The 20,623-nt window shown below is 39.4% G+C and overlaps 1 protein-coding gene across 1 annotated transcript in view; it reads right to left on the bottom strand.

The window, feature by feature from the left end:
- BMPER (BMP binding endothelial regulator) overlaps positions 1-20,393 on the bottom strand; it is a 383,811-nt gene extending 363,418 nt beyond the window's left edge. The window contains exons 1-2 of the mRNA XM_075586672.1: positions 19,911-20,393; positions 18,175-18,260 (exon numbers count right to left, since the gene is read on the bottom strand). Coding sequence (XP_075442787.1) covers positions 18,175-18,260; positions 19,911-20,043 — 219 coding nt within the window. The 5' untranslated portion in view covers positions 20,044-20,393. The remainder of the gene's footprint in view (positions 1-18,174; positions 18,261-19,910) is intronic.
- Between the last annotated feature and the right edge of the window lie 230 nt (positions 20,394-20,623).

The raw sequence follows: 20,623 nt of genomic DNA on the forward strand, positions 1-20,623 counted from the left end.
TCTCTAAGAGAAGAATGATACAATGTAGACGTTTTACAGCAAAAATGCACATTACAAAATAAGCGCAATATTTTTTAAATATGCTGTTTGAAAAGTTAATAAAATGAAGTCCTCCCAAATGTCACTAAATCTGGCACTAAAAGGGAATTAGCAGTGTGCGTTCCAGCACTGCCCTGCAGATGTGCTTTATAACAAACCACAGGATGACAGACTATTTAATCCAGCCTAACCCCTTGTGAAAAGTAATTGGCAAATGTTGCACTGGGGTTTCTTTGTTCGTCTTTCTCTTCATCAGTAGAATATAATATTAAAACAACAGTCCCCGCTGCTCATTTCTATTTTTTTTATTCTTTGTACCAGAAAAGGGGTCGTCCAGAGTAGGACTAAACTTGACATAGGAAACCACCAAATCAACAGATATGCATCAGTGATTACCTAGCAGGAAATAAATACAGGCACTTCACTATCATGCCAACGAAGCAATGATTCTGAATGAGGAGTACATAACTATAACAAGCGCTATCACATTCACTGATTGGCTGTCAGAGTTGACGCACATTTCTTTGGCCAGAATGTAGTCCACATGCATAAACTGAAAAAGAGATGTCTTGGTGATGGGTCCATCTGCTCTAACTGACCTTCTCTTTAGTGCCAGAATAAAATGTGAAGAATTTATCTTTCACTATAAATATATGAACCAGTATCTACCATATATTATGGAAAGCCGTCTGTATGTTTGCTATGCATTTGGTCACCTCTTAGGATATTGTAACCACATTTTGCATGAAGGCTCCTGAGATCAAGGAGTAGGTTTTTGGCTATGTTTGCATACATTTATTTTTAATTCTATGAGTTATAACAATTTCTCAAGCAAGTCCGCCACTGGGTGTTGTACCTGGTAGGCTATATATCTAGCAGGTAACATCATACTGGTGACATCATAATGCCCATAGCCTGGTGGCAGATAAGGAGTCAGATAGCTATACAGTTTATACAGAAAGCAGACAAAGAAAGAAAGAGAGGAAGTCTGTTGACAAGTCTGGAGAAAGTGAGAACACTGGAGGAGAGAGGCAGAAAGAATTGGGGACATCATAAGGTATTAAACGAAAGTGATGATGAAAATGATGGGAGGGAAAGAGATAAGGGGAAGGAGAAAGATGAGGGGGAGGCGAGAGAAGAGGGGGAGAACGAGAAGAGAGTATGAGAGTATGACAGTCAGAGGAGGATGGAAGGGATGAGGTTGGATTCTAAGAATTCCTGAGCAGCGCCGGGTACTTTCAGCTTGTAATATAAAAACAAAATGATTTGCTCAAAGAATATATCACTTATTTTTTTATCCTAAATTACTATGTTGCTGTGTGCCTCTTTGTAGACTGCCAAGTGCAGTTCTACTTGTACTGTAACAGTCTTCTATTTTTGTCATGTGGGCAGAAGCTCACTGGGAACTTGGCAGAGAGACTAGCAACACATTTCACTTTGTACTCGCAGGGTTTCATTCACTGCTAAATTGTGATAAATATGAATGAGTAAATCGTACTGATCTCCAGTGTCTAACCATTGTGCTATTCAAGGGCAATCTGGATTAGGAACAGAAGCTCCCACATGTCTATGTTGAACTATCTGCTGTTTAATGTGATGTTGATTTATTTCTATATAGTGCCACCACTGACTGTACATAGAAGAATATTTTAGGGACATGGACTCCTGCCTCAAAGAGCTGACAATCTAATTTAGACATCTACCGGAAGGCTCAGAGAGATACATGTACAGTATGTAACTTAGTCTCAGATGCAGGTTTGCATCTTAAAGACCCATTCCCTGCTTGGGCAAAAATTTTAACCGACTCAAAAGTATCTTGCTTCAGTATAAAGTAATAATGAGTATGACTAAAAACATCCAACAGAACAATTTTTGAGATCGTTATAAAAATAATAATAATAATAATTTTCCCTCTAGACACTCATAGAGAAGGCTGCTAGTTACTACTGATGGTTAGATACAGTAGCACCAAATGCAGGCAATATGCAGGCAATGGGAAAAATCAACATTTGGGCAGGGCAACACCTTGTAGATTATGGGCACTTTAAGTTTTATTTCCACTAAGAAAAAAAGATCTTCAAGCAGCAATACTACACCCCTCCCCTTTTTTATTTTCTTTCTTATTTGTATATGTAAAGAATGTGACAATGTATAATTCTACTTTCTTACCTACTGTAAGCTGACAATCATTTGGTGCTCCTGTTATAAAGCTGCAAGGATCCTGATGGTGTGACTAATATAATGGCTGCTTCAGTCAGTGTAACTTATTAGCAAAAATGTATCCTGATATTACTAAGGTAACAGTATCTATTGTTACAGTTTAAAGCTCAAACTGCTGGAACTATTGGCAACAAATTATCACAAACAGGAAAGTGTTGCAAATATCTTGCACTGCTTGGGAGGCGGGCTAAAACCTGCTACACAAATCAAAGAATCCTCTAAAACTCATCAAAAATTAAGAGTTCAATAATACAAAAATGCAGTAAGTATTATCTAATACTACAGAACTGATTTATTTGAAAAAAAAAAAACTATTTCACATGTTTTGCTGCTTTTAGGTGGCTCAGAGAATATGAACATACAAAGTTGAATTATACTGGCAGTGTGTTCCTTTTTGAGATGCAGACCAAGGAATATCCAACATGGTTTCTTTTTAACAAATCAGTTCTGTACTATGAGAAAATACTTGTAGCATTTTTTTAAACAACTCTGAATTACATTTTTAATGTATTATAATGCCACAAGCATTTTTGTTTCTATAGCAACCATTTTCAAAGACACTTCCCCTTCCTCTTCTGGAGGCTCTGACACACACCTTTATGAGCTCTGCCCTCTCTCTAGCAGTGCACCAATTGTATCTAGTGACTGCCTGGTCACATGATCTTCTCCACAGAACTTTGCATCTTTTATCTTCTTCTGTTTCACTGACAACCATTTAGTGAACCGCTGAGCAAAATATTTGCTGATAGATCACAGGAGAACGGATCGTTCGGTAACTTAGGTAATTACTTATTATTGTGTGGATTGTACTGCTGCACATATTAAAGGGGGGGGAGGAATAAAATAAAAACGGCAGCTTGGACTGCTGCTTTAAGGTGAGGTTAGATCAAATATACTTCATTAATTAAAGAAAATAACTTTTAAGAAGCCAGTGCATTAACCTCAAAGTCTGACACTTCACTTCCTTCAATCACATTCATGGATTTCTTTTGACTACAGTATAAGTGACGGTATACACTCCGTCTATACTCCATCTAGGGGTTTGAGCGAGGTCTCTTTCCATAGTACTCCGGTATACAAAAGCATTTTTACAATAAATCATACGGCACATAGATATCTAGGTGAAGCTGCCAAATATTAATATATCATCTTCTGCTTGTAACTCAATCGCTGTTGAAATATGGTGCATGCCATGCTATTTAAGGGGCCAACCTTACTTTGCAAGACATACCTGGAATGCAATAAAGTAGAGGTGCTCTGTTACTCACCAACATTCTGCCACAAAGGAAAGGAATGCAGGGGGGGATATGAAAGTAGCTAAACACTGTAACAATACAGTGGGGAAAGCAGACCCAGAATGCTGTACAACGATGCATTCATTTAAATTACCACCCTTTTAAGTGCAATTGGGGATCTTCCAAGCTCACTAACACAGTTCTGTTTTCAGCCGTAATGAGCCTTTACGTTACTATAATTGACGTTAATGCTAATCATAAGCAAAAAAAAGTGTTTCCTCTAACAACGCCTTTTCACAGAGCTCCGTTACAGTTAGCGCAGAGATTTCATGATGCATTTGTTAGGTCATACCTGAGAGACTGCTGTATATATCCCCTCAAACCAACATTGAAACAACATGAAGAGACACCTGTGGTCATAAAGAGCACACCTGAGATACCTGGGAAATATGCTAAAAGTAGTCATTAAAATATATGTAGCATATTCCATTAGTATACGTTTCAGGTGGGCTCCTATTTGAGCACAGGTTTCTTTCCACCTGCGACTCCACTAAATAGAACTCTTGTCTGTCTCTCTGTCTCATCTCTGTCTCTGTCTCTCTCTCTCACACACAAACACACAATCTCTCTCTCCCTCTCCCTCTCCCTCTCCCTCTCCCTCTCCCTCTCCCCCTCTCTCTCTCTCTCTCTCTCTCTCTCTCTCTCTCTCTCTCTCTCTCTCTCTCTCTCTCTCTCTCTCTCTCTCTCTCTCTCTCTCTCTCTCTCTCTCCTAATAAGATATATAACGGCATTGTTTTTTTTTTTTGCATATAATCACCTTTGTGGATTGGTATTAACCTCAGGGAAAATAACGTCTGTTACTGATTTTGATAAACATGACGTTATGAGTCCTGAGATAACGGAGCTTTGTGCATCCGGGCCTAAGTGTTTATTTGTGAGCAGTAAAATATATTTTTCTACTTTGGTCTGATTGGTGCTAGTGTACAAAATTGCAAATATAATGATGAAAACGTGCTGTAGGAAAAATGCATTGGGTGACACAACTGATTGATGAGTTGAAGGAAGTTATACTTATGTTTATGTATTTGCCTTTATTTTCTTTTGTGGCAAAATAAACATGTTTTCATATATCACAAAATTTGGAGGGGGGTGAGGGTGGGGAATACATTACCGAGGCATCAATGCAGCTAATTAAATTTAGATGCCAACGTTGCCCTATGGAAAATTGTAAGTAATCTCAAGGAACTCTCCATATCCAAAAATGTAACGTAAAGTCCGCAAAATGTTCTTAGTGTGTGTGTAAATCTCAGTGTATGTGGTGGTGTGTGCAGTTCAATATCCATGTACCAAATTATGGGGTAGAATGAAATAAAGGTCTGTTACCTATTTCGGGAATGTTACGTTATTTGCACTAAGTTACCAAATTCTGAGGATCTACCCCTATATTCCTTTAATTCTAGTAATATAATTTTTAGTCTCCATTCTTTAAGATGCAAGGAATAGTAGGTACTGACTCCTAGCACCATTTTTTTTTACACAATTACAAAACCTTTTTTGTTTTTCTATATGGCTTTATTTAATTTGGAAAATGTGACACACTACCAAAAGTGTATATAGCCTGGATTGGAAAATGATGGCCGCCGTGGTACATCTGGCCATCCATTCCATCATCTGGCTTATTCCAATAAAGAGCAGAAGATGTAATGCACAGTTACCACTGTCAGATGGTAGAGCATCAGTGCCAATCTTCACATTGAATTGAGAAATAATTTGCAAATAATTACTGAGATTCCTTGTGATCCTAACATAGTTCTATTAAATAAATCTATTCCAAGAGTTTCAAAAAGTACTCTAAAACTAATATCCCATATTATGGCTGCAACTAGATGTTCTATAACTAAATGTTGTAAACAGTTGCAGCCTTATAAGAGATGTGTGCAGAGGTACATTTAATGGAAACACGATTAGGGTGAAATTATATTTTGGCTTTATTGCGCCTGTTCCTTTAACAAGACAAAACATACAAAAACAAACAAAATAAAGGCCTACTCCACTTTGGAGAATAACTAAACCTTTACTCCAGCCCTTTCTTACTGGGTGGGTAGCTAAGCTTGTTACCACCCTAAACACACAGACACACACACACACACACACACACACACACACACACACACACACACACACACACATTGATATATATACACACACAACAGTACAACAAGAAAGTCTCTGATCTGTTTCTGTTCTAGCTGTAGGGGAAGGCCTCTCTGTTCTTCTGGGTCACAATCCTTGTGTGCTATGGCACTCTCTGTGTCCAGGTATAGAGGTCTTGTCCCCTTGTCTTGCTGTCAACATACAATACAGTCCTTTTGTGTGCATCAAGACATCATATTTTCCTCAGGTCAGCCCAGTTGTGGGCTAAGGAAATCTCTGCAGCCCTCTTTCTCCTTATGTCTGCCCAAATTTGAGCTAAGGAAACTCTCTCCTGCTTTTCTAAAAGTCCTAACCACCCAGGTGGAGTCTGGTTGATTGCCTGTGTGCAATTAACCAGCACACTGCTGGATTTAGAGGCAGTTTCCCTCAAACAGTGATAAGTCTCTGTTACAAGCCTTATGTTATTAGAGTAACTCTCAAAAGAGTCAATGAGGTAATAATCTTGTAGATCCTGACCAGCATCATCAATGGTACCTTTGTAAATTGCTATGCCACATAGTCTCCTTGGTAGAACTCCAGTTATGCTTTGAAGTAATTTTTTATTTCTAATTCTGGAGTCCAAGAAATAAAATATATTATTCTCTTGTATTTCTCTAATACATGAGTATTCAGTGGCGTATTTAAAAATCTGCTGCCAATAGGCACGTACCTTGGTGCCACTCGAGCCGCCGCCTCATGCAGCACCGCCCTTCTCCTTCTTCAGCATTGTGGCATCAAATGACACTGCAACATCACATGGCATTGCGTTGCATTGCCCTGGTAATGTGACGTTACATGGCGTTGCATTGCCATGGCAACATGGCGTTGCGTTATCTTGACAACATGACACCATGTGACATCACAGCGTCATTTGATGCTGCAATGCTGAAGGAGGAGGGCAGCGCTGCAGGAGAAGGTGGTATATAGTTCAATATCTGTGTACAGAATGATATTTCTTTAACTCTAGTAATATAATTGTATTGGTCTCCATTCTTTAAAATTTAATGAATAGCAGGTACTGTCTCTCTGCACTATTTTTTTATAACACAATGGCATAACCTTTTTTGGTTTTATATTCAGATGTATTTACTTTGGAGAATGTTAGACACCAGCCTTGACAAAGGAGATCGTGGAGATAAGTACATTGTATAAAATAGTATAACTCAGGGCCACTAATCGGGGGAGAGCTAAGACAATTCTCCCGGGCCCGACTGGGTGACCAGCATCTGCTGGGACTGGAAAGCCACAGGGCCCGATCCCCCAGACTCAAGTCTTCAGCACCCAACCTCAACAACCTGGGGCCCAAGTTAAGACTTTCGAAAGCTGTTGGCTGATGTATTTTAAAGAAGATCTCTTATATCGAACAGTTTTATTAATAAGCTATTTAGAGAAGATCCAAATCACTGAAGAACAAGATGACAACTCAGATTCAGCTGAATGGCCAACATTGAGAGGATCGATGAGGGATATTAAATGCCCTGTAAGAGTCACAGAGACTTGCTAACTTAACAGGGGACAAGTCAGTTTAAAAATTAAAAAAAGAAACAACATGCAATCCGGTGTCTGCCGGGGTGGGGTTTGTAATGCTGGAGACAGGGCTATGATGTGTGTAGGCGGGTTTAGGATGTTGTTTGAAGGTCTCCTGGCAGCATGAGAGTTGACAGAGCTGTATATTGTGCCGTTATTAATAAGGAAATTTAGAGACGATCCGTAGCAGGGAGGCAGGGGAGTTGTCACGTGACACAACCAAGAAGAAGTTGTAATCAACAATATGGGTGTTCCTTGCTTTTACAATGTTTGTCTTTCTAATTCAAATGCTTTATTACCCTACAAATATAATGATATATATATATTATTATTTTTTTAATGATATATATATATATGTACAGTATTTAAAATTATAGTTGTAGGTAATAAAGCACTATATATATATACATGTATATATTTATATATATATATATTAGAAAAACAAGAAGAGGAAAAGCGCCCGATTCTTGTGTAAAATCCAATATCCAATTGCAAAGTTTTAATAACATGAACCAAGACAAATGCACACTCACAATTTGCCAATAATAAAATAGCGTTGTATGGGCAAGCCCATGCGCCAGCATATAACCAGACCGCCGTCAGTTTGCTCTATCCCACTGTGTGTTTCTGTAAGACCTCACTGCTACTGGTGTCACCGTGTAAGTGTCTCTCCGGCAACCCGAAATTGCAGCCTGTGGTTCCTATCCAACACGGACCGTCTTGAGAGCAACTCAGGGAACTTCCTCTCCTTTCTGGCGTCTGGCTCCTGGCGTCTGAACTAACTTAAGCCCCTAGAAGAAGCAAAGGGTGCGAAACGCTGCGTTGGGCTTGTCTGTGTGTACTCCCTGTGGATCCCTCTTATCGGCTGTGAACTTTTTCTGCCACAATACTACAGATCTTTTGCCTTTCATGCCATAGGGACTTTACAACTAGGAAATTATTTCCATGACGATCTGCAAGTATACATAATGATTTTTTCATTTCATCAGTGGTGACCTCTTGTAATTCATTTGTTTCCTTGGTGACCTAGGTGGTACTGTATTGGCAATTATTATTATTACTAGCAGTCAATATTTCACAGCACACAGCTGACATACTTTTTTGACTGGCCGGTCTTTAGATATATCTCAGGAGTTGACAACTTTTTTCTCCTTGAGTAGCAATAATCTGTTCTCATTACACATTTATTAAGGACTACAGTCTTGCTCTGATATTTTGTACGTTTTACTGCTGTAGGGATCCTATGGGGATTGTTTTAACTTTGTATCTTTTTTGTGTTCTCCATGTCCATGAATAAACATTTTTTCATTATTATTTTTGCTTGAGTGTTTTTTTTAGTGGGACACTTTTCTTTTTTCTCTTTTCATTATTACACACACACACACACACACACACACACACACACACACACACACACACACACACACACACACACACACACACACACACACACACACACACACACACACACACACACACACACACACACACACACGAAAAACAAGAAGAGGAAAAACGCCTGATCCTTGTGTAAAATCCAATATCCAATTGCAAAGTTTTAATAACATGAACCAAGACAAATGCACACTCACAATTTGCCAATAATAAAATAGCATTGTATGGGCAAGCCCATGCGCCAGCATATAACCAGACCGCCGTCCGTTTGCTCCGTCCCCCTGTGTGTTTCTGTAAGACCTCACTGCTGCTGGTGTCACCGTGTAAGTGTCTCTCCGGCAACCGAAATTGCATCCTGTGGTTCCTATCCAACACGGACCGTCTTGAGAGAAACTCAGGGAACTTCCTCTCCTTTCTGGCGTCTGGCTCCTGGCATCTGAACTGCTCCACCACCGTAGCTCACTCTAACCACGTGATTCGGGGCTTTTTTGTCTGCAGGAACTGGTGGTGCCATCAGCTGTCTCAGTTCTCCCTGCTGCATTGTCGTGATCAATGCTCGTATTACCAAGGGAGCATGCGCATTGTCGCGGTTGAGGCCGGACTGTTCAGCACGCCCCTGAGGAAGGTCCTATACAGGACCGAAACGTTGGATTTACATGTGCCTGCTTTTTTTCAAATACACTTACCTGCGCATGTAATTTGTTGGTCTGTTGCAGACTTTCTTTGTGTCTCATATATATATATATATATATATATATATATATATAAACACAGAAGAAAAAGAAACCTCTAAAGTAGCACTCAGACAATAATTTGCAAAAATATAAAGGGTACTTTAATTAAATCCAAAAGATAACAGAAATACGAACAACTGACTGATGAGACTGCCTGTCTAAAAAATAAATTGGTGGACACAAAAAAAATTATCAAAAACACAGTGTAATAAACCCAGAAAAAATAAAACTAAAAAATCGATGCCCTAAGAGAAACCTTGCTCACTGAGGGAAAGAGTAGTTTCCCGCAGTGCAGCAGTACAGACCGGCCGGTCACAAAAGATGTTAATGACTAATAGACATCATAAATAAAAAAAATGCAAAACTGAGAGAATATACACAGAAAAAAATATATACATGTGCTGTACTGATAGCAGTGAGAGTGTCAGATACACAGGGGTAAACCTAATACAATTGTATAATGCTATAACAGGGAATATATGAAAAATAGCTCATTTAGTGACTCAAATACACAAATATAAACAGATGGGAAAAACAAAGAGAGAGATGAATAAACAGAAATACTCAGCTCCTTGAAAATGAAACACTGCAATCATCAATCAGCACAGCACAGTCCACAAATAAAGTCCAAGATATTGGACAGTGTTGATAGTCCCAAATAAGACTGAAGGCAGGCAGGGTCAGCAACAGCAAAAATTAAAATTAGCCCACTAACGCGTTTCGCCCACAAAGGCTTCCTCACAGTTGTTTGTATTTCTGTTATCTTTTGGATTTAATTAAAGTACCCTTTATATTTTTGCAAATTATTGTCTGAGTGCTACTTTAGAGGTTTCTTTTTCTTCTGTGTTTATATATCTATACTTTTCCTCTAGCACCGCCTACAACTTATACTTTATTTCTGTTACAACTATATCAGTTATATTTTTCTGATTTACTGTAGGTAGGTTTATTTGACATTGCATTTAATTTTTTTTGGAAGTGATGCGGTATTCACCTGTGTGTTAATAATATATATATATATATACTTTCATGTTGCACTAGGACCGGGCGGTTTCTTTTCTTGTTGTTTATATTTTTATATATATATATATATATATATATATACACACACACACACACACACACACAGGGGTCGTTAAAAACACTTGCCCGGTCGCCACGGGTGTGTGCATTGTGGACTGCTTACCTGCGGCGGCGTCTTACGCTCTTCTCCATCTTCTTCTGCAAATTCATCTTTTCCCCCTGCAGCTCCAGTAAAAATGGCCATGGCAACGGGACACGTTGTGACGTCGTAACATCACGTGAAGCCACGTCATGACATCACTGCGTTCTGTTGCCATGGCAACGCGGCATCACTTGACGCTGCATGGCCATTTTAACTGGAGCTGCAGGGGAAAAAGATTAATTTGCAGGAGAGAACACAGAGAAGGCCGAACCACGCCATCCGACTCCCTAGCCAGACCCTGCCGCAGGTAAGTATCGTGAAGGGAGGGGGTTGACGGAGTGTTTTGGGGGGGCGACTGACTTTTGGGTGGGGGCGAGTGGGTTTTTGCCCAGTTTGTCCAGCCATATATATATACCTGTACATACACCATATACATTTTAAGTTATGGTGGGTGAAAAAGGAAACAAAAAAGCATTAGCATATAGCCAATAAAGAATTTCACTTGTGAGCACATTCACATGTCTTAGACAGGTCTGCAACCATGCCTTTCAACCATTGGCTATATGCTAACGGTGGATGTTTTTTGTTGCCTTTTTCACCCACCATAACTTAAAATGTGTATGGTAAACCTACGCAGCCTAGAATATTGCAAAGCAAGTATAAACCAACCTCACACTGATGAGACCCATTAAGGTTAAAACATGTCTGTGAGTGGTTTGACTTGCTTTGCTAGTCCCATGCTGTGCTTAAAAGCTGTGTGAGATGCATTTGCTTATATGGGCTCCATATGAATGGATATTCCAGGCAAAATGTGATACATTGTGTGCTTATTTGCATGTCATTTCCATAAATAACAAATGTTGTATTTCAGAGTGTATAGCATCATCTACAGATAAAAATGTTGCTGTTAAAACAACAGATTCATGGCATACATAGTCCTTATAACTATACTTATCAATACATTTTCATCAATTTCCACGTAATCTATCATTCCATCATTTTTCCAGCTCTATACTGTAGGTTGCAGTTTGTCATACGTGTCCTATATAGAATACTACAATTAATAGGATACTTCCGTATTAATGTGGCAAATGGAAAATTCCACGGTAAAATCGAAATATGTTTTAAATTACAATAAAGTCTCAAGAAAAGGGCAAAATTGTAAAAAAAAATACAATAACGATGCCTTGTCTGGAAAACAGCATACAAAGTCCTGAACATGTGTAGGAACACATTGCTAAATGTAATGATGTGTTCTTTTTTTCAGAAAACAATTGGTACATTTTGTAAGTGCAAGTTTCCTTTCCCGTTGTTTTGCAGCTGCTGTGTACTTAGACTTGTATGTAAATACAGTAACGTGTACTAACTCAAGAGTACAAAGCCATTTCTGCACTTACTGCAAAGTGTAATCAATAAGAGAAGCAGGCTAGAAAGTGACATGCAAACGTATTTACTGTCACAGTCATAACCAGATGGAGTTAAATAACCTGTACATCCACTGGCAGCCAATAGGTGCGCAATTATCCCTAAAAAGGCTAGATAACAATAAATAGCTACCAGGCTCCCTAAATAGCTTAGTGATTTGATGCAGATTTTTGGAAAGTTTATGATAGTTCCTTATATTTATACATTTGTATCCAGTTTGTGCATTAGACTGGGGATGTTAGTGTTGTTTTTTTTCTTAACCATAACTCATTGCAAATAAGTTTTCAGTACAGCTCATTAGCAACCAACATCAAGGTGGTTCACCTAGACATCCACATCCACATCCACATCCACCTACACATCCATGCCTTTTAAAGTGGTGGCTCCAGCACAGCAGAACGGAAAGTCCTTAAGTAGAAGACTCAGCCACTGATTAAGCCACCTGTGCCGAAGCTGTGATATCCTTAAAACCTGACCTGTTAGGGGATCTTGAGGACTGGAGTTGAGAACCTCTGCCTCAGGTAAATCCTGAGTGGGGTTCTGAACATGATGCCAAGAGATCTGCTATTGCTAAAGTTACTAAAGGTTTCTGCTCTGCATCTATTTAGTCTATTTCAGACAGGGGGCAGCAACAACCTAAAGCAACAATTCAATCACTTTATTGATCCCATTCACTTAAGACTGACTTTAGATATAAATGTTAATACTAAGCAAGTGCACCATAAAAGCATCAGTCACCACTGCTGCTCTTATTTTGTATTTACATCCTCCCTTACAGAACCATTTAAGGGCCTTATTCTATATGGTCCAAAGAAGCTGTTGGCCGAAAATCCACATTGAAGTCAATACAATTTTTTTTCAGAAAACAGGCTCAATGGCCGCTTTGGACAGTATAGTATAAGGCGCTTAAGGGAACATACATCAAGTGCCAGTTATAGCTCATCGCTCCCTTCCGGCTTTAACTCCCATTGACTGGAATGGGAGTTAATGCCGAAATGGGTGCGATAACCCGTACTGGCACCTGATGCCTGTGCCTCTTAGTGTTTAGTTTTCCAGGCTGGTGTCCATTTCTAGAAGGTGTAAGAATTATCAGAAGAGCTAAAATCAAGATGCTCCTAATCTATGGGAACTATCTCTTTATGTAAAAGAAAAAATAGGGGGGGCGGGGGAATGCTGCTGTAAAACATCCTTATTGTTCCCATTCATTTAGTTGTAGCCAGGTCCCCTTTTTCCCTCCCTTACCTCCGATGCGGGAGTGGAGAAGGGGGAGGCTGCGGCTGCTTGGCGGTGCGAGTGGACCCCCCGGGATTAGGGAGAGTTGTGCTGTCATTCAGGGGCTCCGGTGCTCGGAAGCGGATCGCCGGTAAGGGCGCCGCCATATTGGATCCAGCACATGCGCAGAGAATGCCGAGGTCACAACGGCCATGTCAGAAGGGTGCGCATGCACAGAACGAGGATAGTAGCGGTGGCCATCCTAGAGTGTGCTGCGCAGGGGAACTACATTTCCCATGAGCTTTAGGAAACACTGCCATGTGATGCACAGCAGCCAATAGGGCTCCTCGGATCTCTGAGGGGACATTGCTACATTTGGCATGCTTGGACCATCCACTGGCAGTTGGAGCCAGGACACAGAAGGGGAAGGTAGTGTCCGGGTGCCAGTGGCTCCCAGACTAGGCCCAGATTGCCCCTTTGGTCCCAGATAGGCCCCAACCACGTTAAGCTTGTGGCTGCCACAGGGAAAGGCCCCCAGATAGGGATATTTCCCCAGTAGCATTAGAGTGAGAGGCATTAGCGACAGGACGCCGCGCGGTGACTCGCGGTCTGTGGTCTGGGACCAGACCACTCCCAATATAGACTCTTAAAGGTGAGATCCTCCAGCGGGAGTTCACTCCACACAGAGGCAAACGCCTTTGCGGAACGACGACGTCGCTGGATCAGATGGATCCCTTGAGTTATACTGCGTACCCGGGTACTGGAGTGCCTGGGGAGGTAAAAGTGCACCAACAGCCATCAGGGGTAGCGCTACTCCCTACACTTTTGGGTGGGCCCTGACATTGGGGAAAGGACATCAGGGATATTGGTGCCAAGCACCCTATGTACTTTGGGGACACTCACTTGGTGTATTGGGGTTGTGTGTGTACTGTGGGGTGCAGGTTGCATATTCTATGTTCCGAAAAACCCGTTATTATATACCCGTGTGTATGTTACTATTGGTATGTTCCTGTGAGGGGCTTATCCCGCTACAATGGGATCCCTCTCAGGTGGAGGCTCTGCACAGAGGCAAATAAGCAATCACTCCAGGCTCCCGGTTTCGGAGGCTCATGCCTTCTGGTAGCCAAACAGGTAATGGCAGTACCGGTAGTTCCCTTAGTGTCGGGGAAAGGGGGCTACATATTAAATTACCAGGTTAGTACAAGCGATGCAAAACGAATGCAATGTAACTTGAGACAAAGAGCATCATGTATTAATACTATATTTAACCTCTTTCTTGCTAAGTCTGATAACACCCATCATTGTTTCTTTGTAATTGTTTTTAAGTGTACCCTGGTTTAGAGAAGGATCAATCTACCATACTTATGGTCAATGAAACAACTTGAGACGTTTCTGCAGTTTTTTGCCTGATGGTAAAATCAGCCTAACTTATTTCAACATGTAAGAAAACTTCACGCATCTTTACTATAAATTGCTGTAAATCTGCAAAAATCACACTTCATTTTTGTTATTTAAACACATGGTACAGACGGCCACACAGCTAATAACGTAATCTGCAAAATCATATGAAACTCTTTACTAAATCACATTTAGCAAATGTAAGCACACTTTTTGTAATGCAACTTTTGCATTATTTTTAGCGTGTGTGCCATTTTTGGACATCAACACATAGTGCCATGCATAGTGTTCCTTTCTGCAGCAAGACGGATAGTTTTTAATGTTTTTAATAGTTTTTAATACAAGGAGTCTTCCAGACAATGCAATATAGACATTTCTACATAGTGTTAATGTCAACAAGTCAGATGTTTATTGATAAATGTGACCTACAGTACAGTACATGATCACATGTCTAGGTTAGCAAAAATGCATTTTGGTCTTACACTGTTTGCAAGGTAGGTTTACATAATTCTAATCAATTTTGATCTGAATATACAGTTTATCATTCACCAACTGTACTGCCAAGTTTAACAAATGTGTTTATTGTACTATAAATTTTAGATAAACGACTTCTTAATTGAAACTGAGATAGTATTGTTCATTTGTTTCTGTGTTTAACCTCAGAGTAACACTTGTTAAAAAGTGTAAACATTTTTATCTTTAATATGTACCCATATAGATCATTTTAAAGCAAACAACAGTTTGGAGTCTTTGTTACCTAATGTTTTTTACCATTGTTTTATTATCACACATTAACATTACCTTGTCTGATTTTAAATGAGTGACCTACAGTAAAAACTTTGTGGAGGAATAATCCCTTTACTGCACTTTATTTTTTTTAACTCTCTATACAAACAGCCTCCCAGGTGCAAAATAAAATGTTTGAGAAAAAAATAAGCGCACAAAATGAGTTTCATATTTATTAAAGTAAATATCCCACTGACTTCAGTGCAATCTTGTTAAGTTATCGGTTGGATGCTATTGATTGCATCCTGTAATTGTTGAGCTAAAGTAGAGCCAGGAAGCTTTGGTAAATAGCCCCCAAAGTGAGTTTCTATGAAACGTTTATTTTGATTTTTGCCACCTGATTCAGCAGTAAAAATGAATGAGTTATTTCAAGCAGCAATCCCGTCTGCTTGGATATTTTTTAAAGGATAGGGTCCCCAGAGATGAACCATGCTGTTTATAAGTCCATTTGACGCTGGGTTCCCGAGTTGATATTCCAAGGTGAACAAAAGCTTTGGGTAGTTTTTACAATCTTCATCTAAGGTCTTCCTGTTATAATACTTTTTGTCAGTCCTCCAATTAGAGTTGAATTGTTGTTTCTGTTTGTTCTATTGTTTGTATAGTAAAAAGATATAATTAGTCAAACAGATGAATGTAAGTAACTGATATGCTTAAATTCAGCTGAACAAGATGTAACTATGTCAAATGTTAATTTAAGGGATATTGAATGTTTATAAGAAAAACAATTTCATTGATAAGATGTGTAAAAAAAACTCTTGTTACATGGGATGTTATTTGCAGCTACTTCAATACACTGTCAGTATTACTAGTTGAGGATTACATGTTAGCTGGGTCCTGAATGAGCGGCTCAGTGAGTAACAGCATCAACTCTAAAAAACTGAATTTGCAGCAGAGGAGCTTGGTTCAATTCCCAGTGTCAGCTCTTTGTGACCTTGGGCAAGTCACTTTATCTCCCTGTGCCCCTGGCACTAAAACATAGATTTGTAAACTCATTGGCGACTGTGTCTGTAAAAAGCCTATTTGCAACACAATGTACTGTAATTGTGAAGGGCTTTGAGTCCCATTGGGAGAAAAGTGCTACATGAAATAAAGTTATGAATTCTTATTTCTTTCCATGTGCATTCTCTGAAACACCTTAAAATGTTTATGTTTTACAAATTCCAACTTCCATTTTGCAAATATTTCAGCTTCACTTGTTTTTTATTTTTATTTTACCAATAACAACTGACGTTTTCTTGTATTTGCTGAAACTATGTCATGTTAACAACTTCTCCGTTCTGTAAATGTCATATCACAAACAATGTTTCACACCTTAACACATGTATCAATACAAAATCTTGCTTTAAAAACTGAGCACAGGGGTTATTACAGTACTAACTGTTTAGAAATACCAACAAGTGGGCAGTTAAAGATGGCACTAAAATGAATAAATGAGTGATATATTTAATAGATTCAAAATCAGACAAGCATTTTGAAATCATTTTTATAAGACTAAAATATTTCTTGTGTTTTTGGTTAAAACAGGGACTTTGTGTGATATGGCCAGGACTCGGTAATACGCAATATGCGAAATCGCACCCTGATCTCACGTTAGCTGCATCACATCGTGGCTTTATGAATCACAGTCTATGGGGTTTATTCTGTAAGGTGTGACAGCACAGGAAAGCTCCATTAAAGCCAATGGGACTTTTCATGCAATAGCACGTCACCTGCGCTATCACACCTTACAGAATAAGCCCCTAGGGTATGGGGCAATCATAAGGCAGAGATGGTACTACATTTCACCCTAAACTTCATGTTGCAATGTCTCCATCAATCATCACGTTTTAACCCATTAAAAATAACAATGTAGTTAGTTAGAATTGGTACTACTGTATGTAGGACTGAACTTTGCTGGTGGATACAAAATTATTTGAATTTAGAGATATATGAATGTCTTTGGTTTGTGAATTTTGCTTATGTTTTCCTCTTAAATGTTGCATTTCCTTGACATTTTTGCAAAAGTTCACATTGTTCATACTTTTGCCATTTTCCCCCTAATTTCACTCAAAAAAATATTAAATGGCAGTATTTAAAAGGCTAGCTGAGCTTGTCCCACACCTCTAGTTGAATGAGAGATGTAGAATAGATTAAAATGCTTTCAAATAAATATTTTTAACCATCCTAATAACATTAATAAAATTGCATATGTAAATGAGTACAAAGCAAAAGACATCCTGGCATTAGTTAAGCCCACTTTAGATCACAACTGCAAAAGCAGTAGGGAACTCCTGTCAATAAATAAATTGAACATTGCAGTGTAACAATATGTATAGGACAAAGTATTGCTGGTACTACCCTGAATTTAACCATTCAAAGTGCAAGTTAATGCATCATTCTATTAATACATTGTTCATTCATTGTTTGTTGTTGTTGAAATAATACATATAGCATATGAAAAAATTCTCAGTGAAGCATATAAGGGGTTATACATTAAAATCTCCTGGGTGAAAAGCCTATGCAAAAAGTGGAGTGAACAATAGCACCAGATTTATGAAAGCAAAAAAAAAATGCCTCTGCTTCCTATGGGACCTTTTTCTTTGATAAATCTGGTACAGTTTTCTTTGCTCCAGTTTTGCAGCCAGGAGACTTTGATGCATATCCTTCATTGTACTGCATATTAAGAATTGAACAAGCAATCAATGGTAACTACAATCTGTAGGGGGGCTGCATAAATACGATTTTGATTGGCATGCATTAACTCCTTCACAACAAAGACTGACAGACATAACAGAATGTACATTTGAATGTAGTACAGACAGTGGGTTACAGACCCAATTAACAATAACCTCAGTCTCTCACTTACCATGCATACACAGGAGATACAAGGGTGGTCAGTGATAAAGGGGATCTGTAGGGCTTCTCCTTCATTTTCACATTTTGCCACAGATCCTTAGAGAAGAAAACCATAGCAGTTTTATTATAAAGCCCCAAACCTCAACGTTTTGTTTAAGATTTAAATGCTTTGAAATGTGGTGCACAGTTTCGGTGCCAGTAGTTTTTTTTTCCACCATCAAAGAAACCAGCACATTTCAAAAATATACATTTATAGTCTAGAAAGCTTGGATTTTACAACATCTGTGATGAATGTTTATGGGGAACTTGAGTAGATCAATGATGGTAGTATTTGTATCTCCAAATTTGTTGTCTCTTGCAACGTTCATATTGGGTAGCATAAAGAGGACACTAAATATCCACTGGAAAATCAGTTTAAAATATATAACATATATATATTAGGTAGCCCATAGAACAAGCATACTTACAACAGACCAACAGCTACGTGCGTGTAAAATGTCTATGACACGTTTAAGCATCAGACCTGACCATTTATTTTATTGTAATGCATTCATAGCATCTGGTGCTCAGAAATATATCTTTAATAACTGTGCCAAGTTGACTGATCTACGGTAGCTTTCAATTACTTAGGAAAACACATCCTGCAGACAAAAAAAAATGTTAGTGACTCTAGTTAATACATGTTGTTTTCTGCTCGTATGTCTCCATATAAAGCATAATGAAGTATTTAGTGGAAGACAGGACATTTAGGACTGTAGTGGTCTCCTAACCTGACACATTTGGATGATCTATGGCCATTTACACTCCATCAAGGACCAATTCTTTAAAAACTAGACGAAACAAGGATATCCCCGTGACAAGCCTCTTTACTTCTCCCCTCTAGTCCCTATGATCAGGCTGGTATTATCTCAGGTTGGGATCACTTTTTGAAACTCAACACTGCTTGAATTTACTAGAGTTGAACTTAAAGTTTTCTTTTATGCACCAGGTGTCACTAAGGTATGTCCTTCAAGAAATGGCTTGGGTCCTCACCTGCCTGAAAACATGTAATTATATCCAGCAGTCATTCTCCTTTTATATATAAGATATTCCCCTTCAATTAAGTACAGGCAAACGGGTGAGACCCACAGGGCAAATGGCTTGCTACAAGGAGAACACTCTGAGTCTACCATGTCTAAGGGATAAAGCCACCTGTCTCACGAAGGTAGGCAAGTGGAGTACAGTATGTCAATCACTGGGCTACTTGTAGGAATGCTTACATATGGATCACAACTACATTAACAAATACAATGGAATATTAATGGAATTGCTGATACAGAAGTGCGAGAGGAACGCTTGGTATTAATAGCAACTCTTACAATTAAGAAAATTATTTTCTAGAAGCTCAGTGATACAGTAGGATATAGTTAAGTGGGCTAAGGTTGTGTGCAACGTGTTGTGTGTGTTGTGTGTTGTGTGTGTGTGTGTGTGTGTGTGTGTATATATATATATATATATATACACACACACACACACACACACACACACACACACACACACACACACACACATACATAGCAGATGAGTGATACATATAAATATATACAGTATACACAGTTTTCTAGGACCTCGGTGATAGTAACGTTATCTGTACAGTATGTAGTATATATATACATGTATATAATGGGCGTAAATATGCATTTATAAAGGTAATTTTGGATATGCCTACACGGGACATCAATGAACACTCCTATAGCAAACCCTTACCTGTCAAGAATGAGGATCCCATAGACATTCGAACAAAAGTGCTGAGCAAAAAAATCCAGCCAGTAAACGTGATAATCCCAGGAGAGGTGAAACACATTGCCAGGGACATGCCACTGGAGAGGCTATAGTGCATGGTCCCCTATAGATCCAGGCTCTGTCAGGCTCTGAATGAAGAGACAAGGGGCAGCGCATAGACTGCGAGTCACCTAGTTTCCTCCTGACTACTCAGTGCTGCTGAGCTACTGCTGGAGCTGAGGACAGGGGGGGGGGGGGTGATCAGAGGAGGGTCCCTCTGCTGGTGCTGCTGTTGGATAGACTGCTGCTACTATTACTCTTTTGATTGGCTTCCGTTTCCTTTATTTTTTTCTTCCCCCCTCCCCTCCTACTATGTTTTTTTTTTTTTCAACCCACAAGCGTGTCTAAATCCTCCCGAGTCTGATACGAATGAGGCTGATGTTGGTGTGTGGAGAGGTCCCTGGTTTAGGCGATGCGGGTCTGCTACTGACTATTTCAGCTGCCACTTTTTGTCCCTGTTGCCCCTGTGGCTTCTGAATACCCTTCCCCAATTTACAAACAAAACTTAAACAGCAAAGGGGAAGGGGTTTCACTGAGAGGAGAGAGAGAGAGAGAGAGAGAGAGGAGAGAGAGAGATGCAGAGTGCAGCAGTGAGAGAGTTAACTTCCTCTCAGCAGTGCTGTGTTTGCTGCAGCAGT

This window comes from Ascaphus truei, chromosome 2 (assembly GCF_040206685.1).
Source record: "Ascaphus truei isolate aAscTru1 chromosome 2, aAscTru1.hap1, whole genome shotgun sequence".
NCBI lineage: Eukaryota > Metazoa > Chordata > Amphibia > Anura > Ascaphidae > Ascaphus > Ascaphus truei.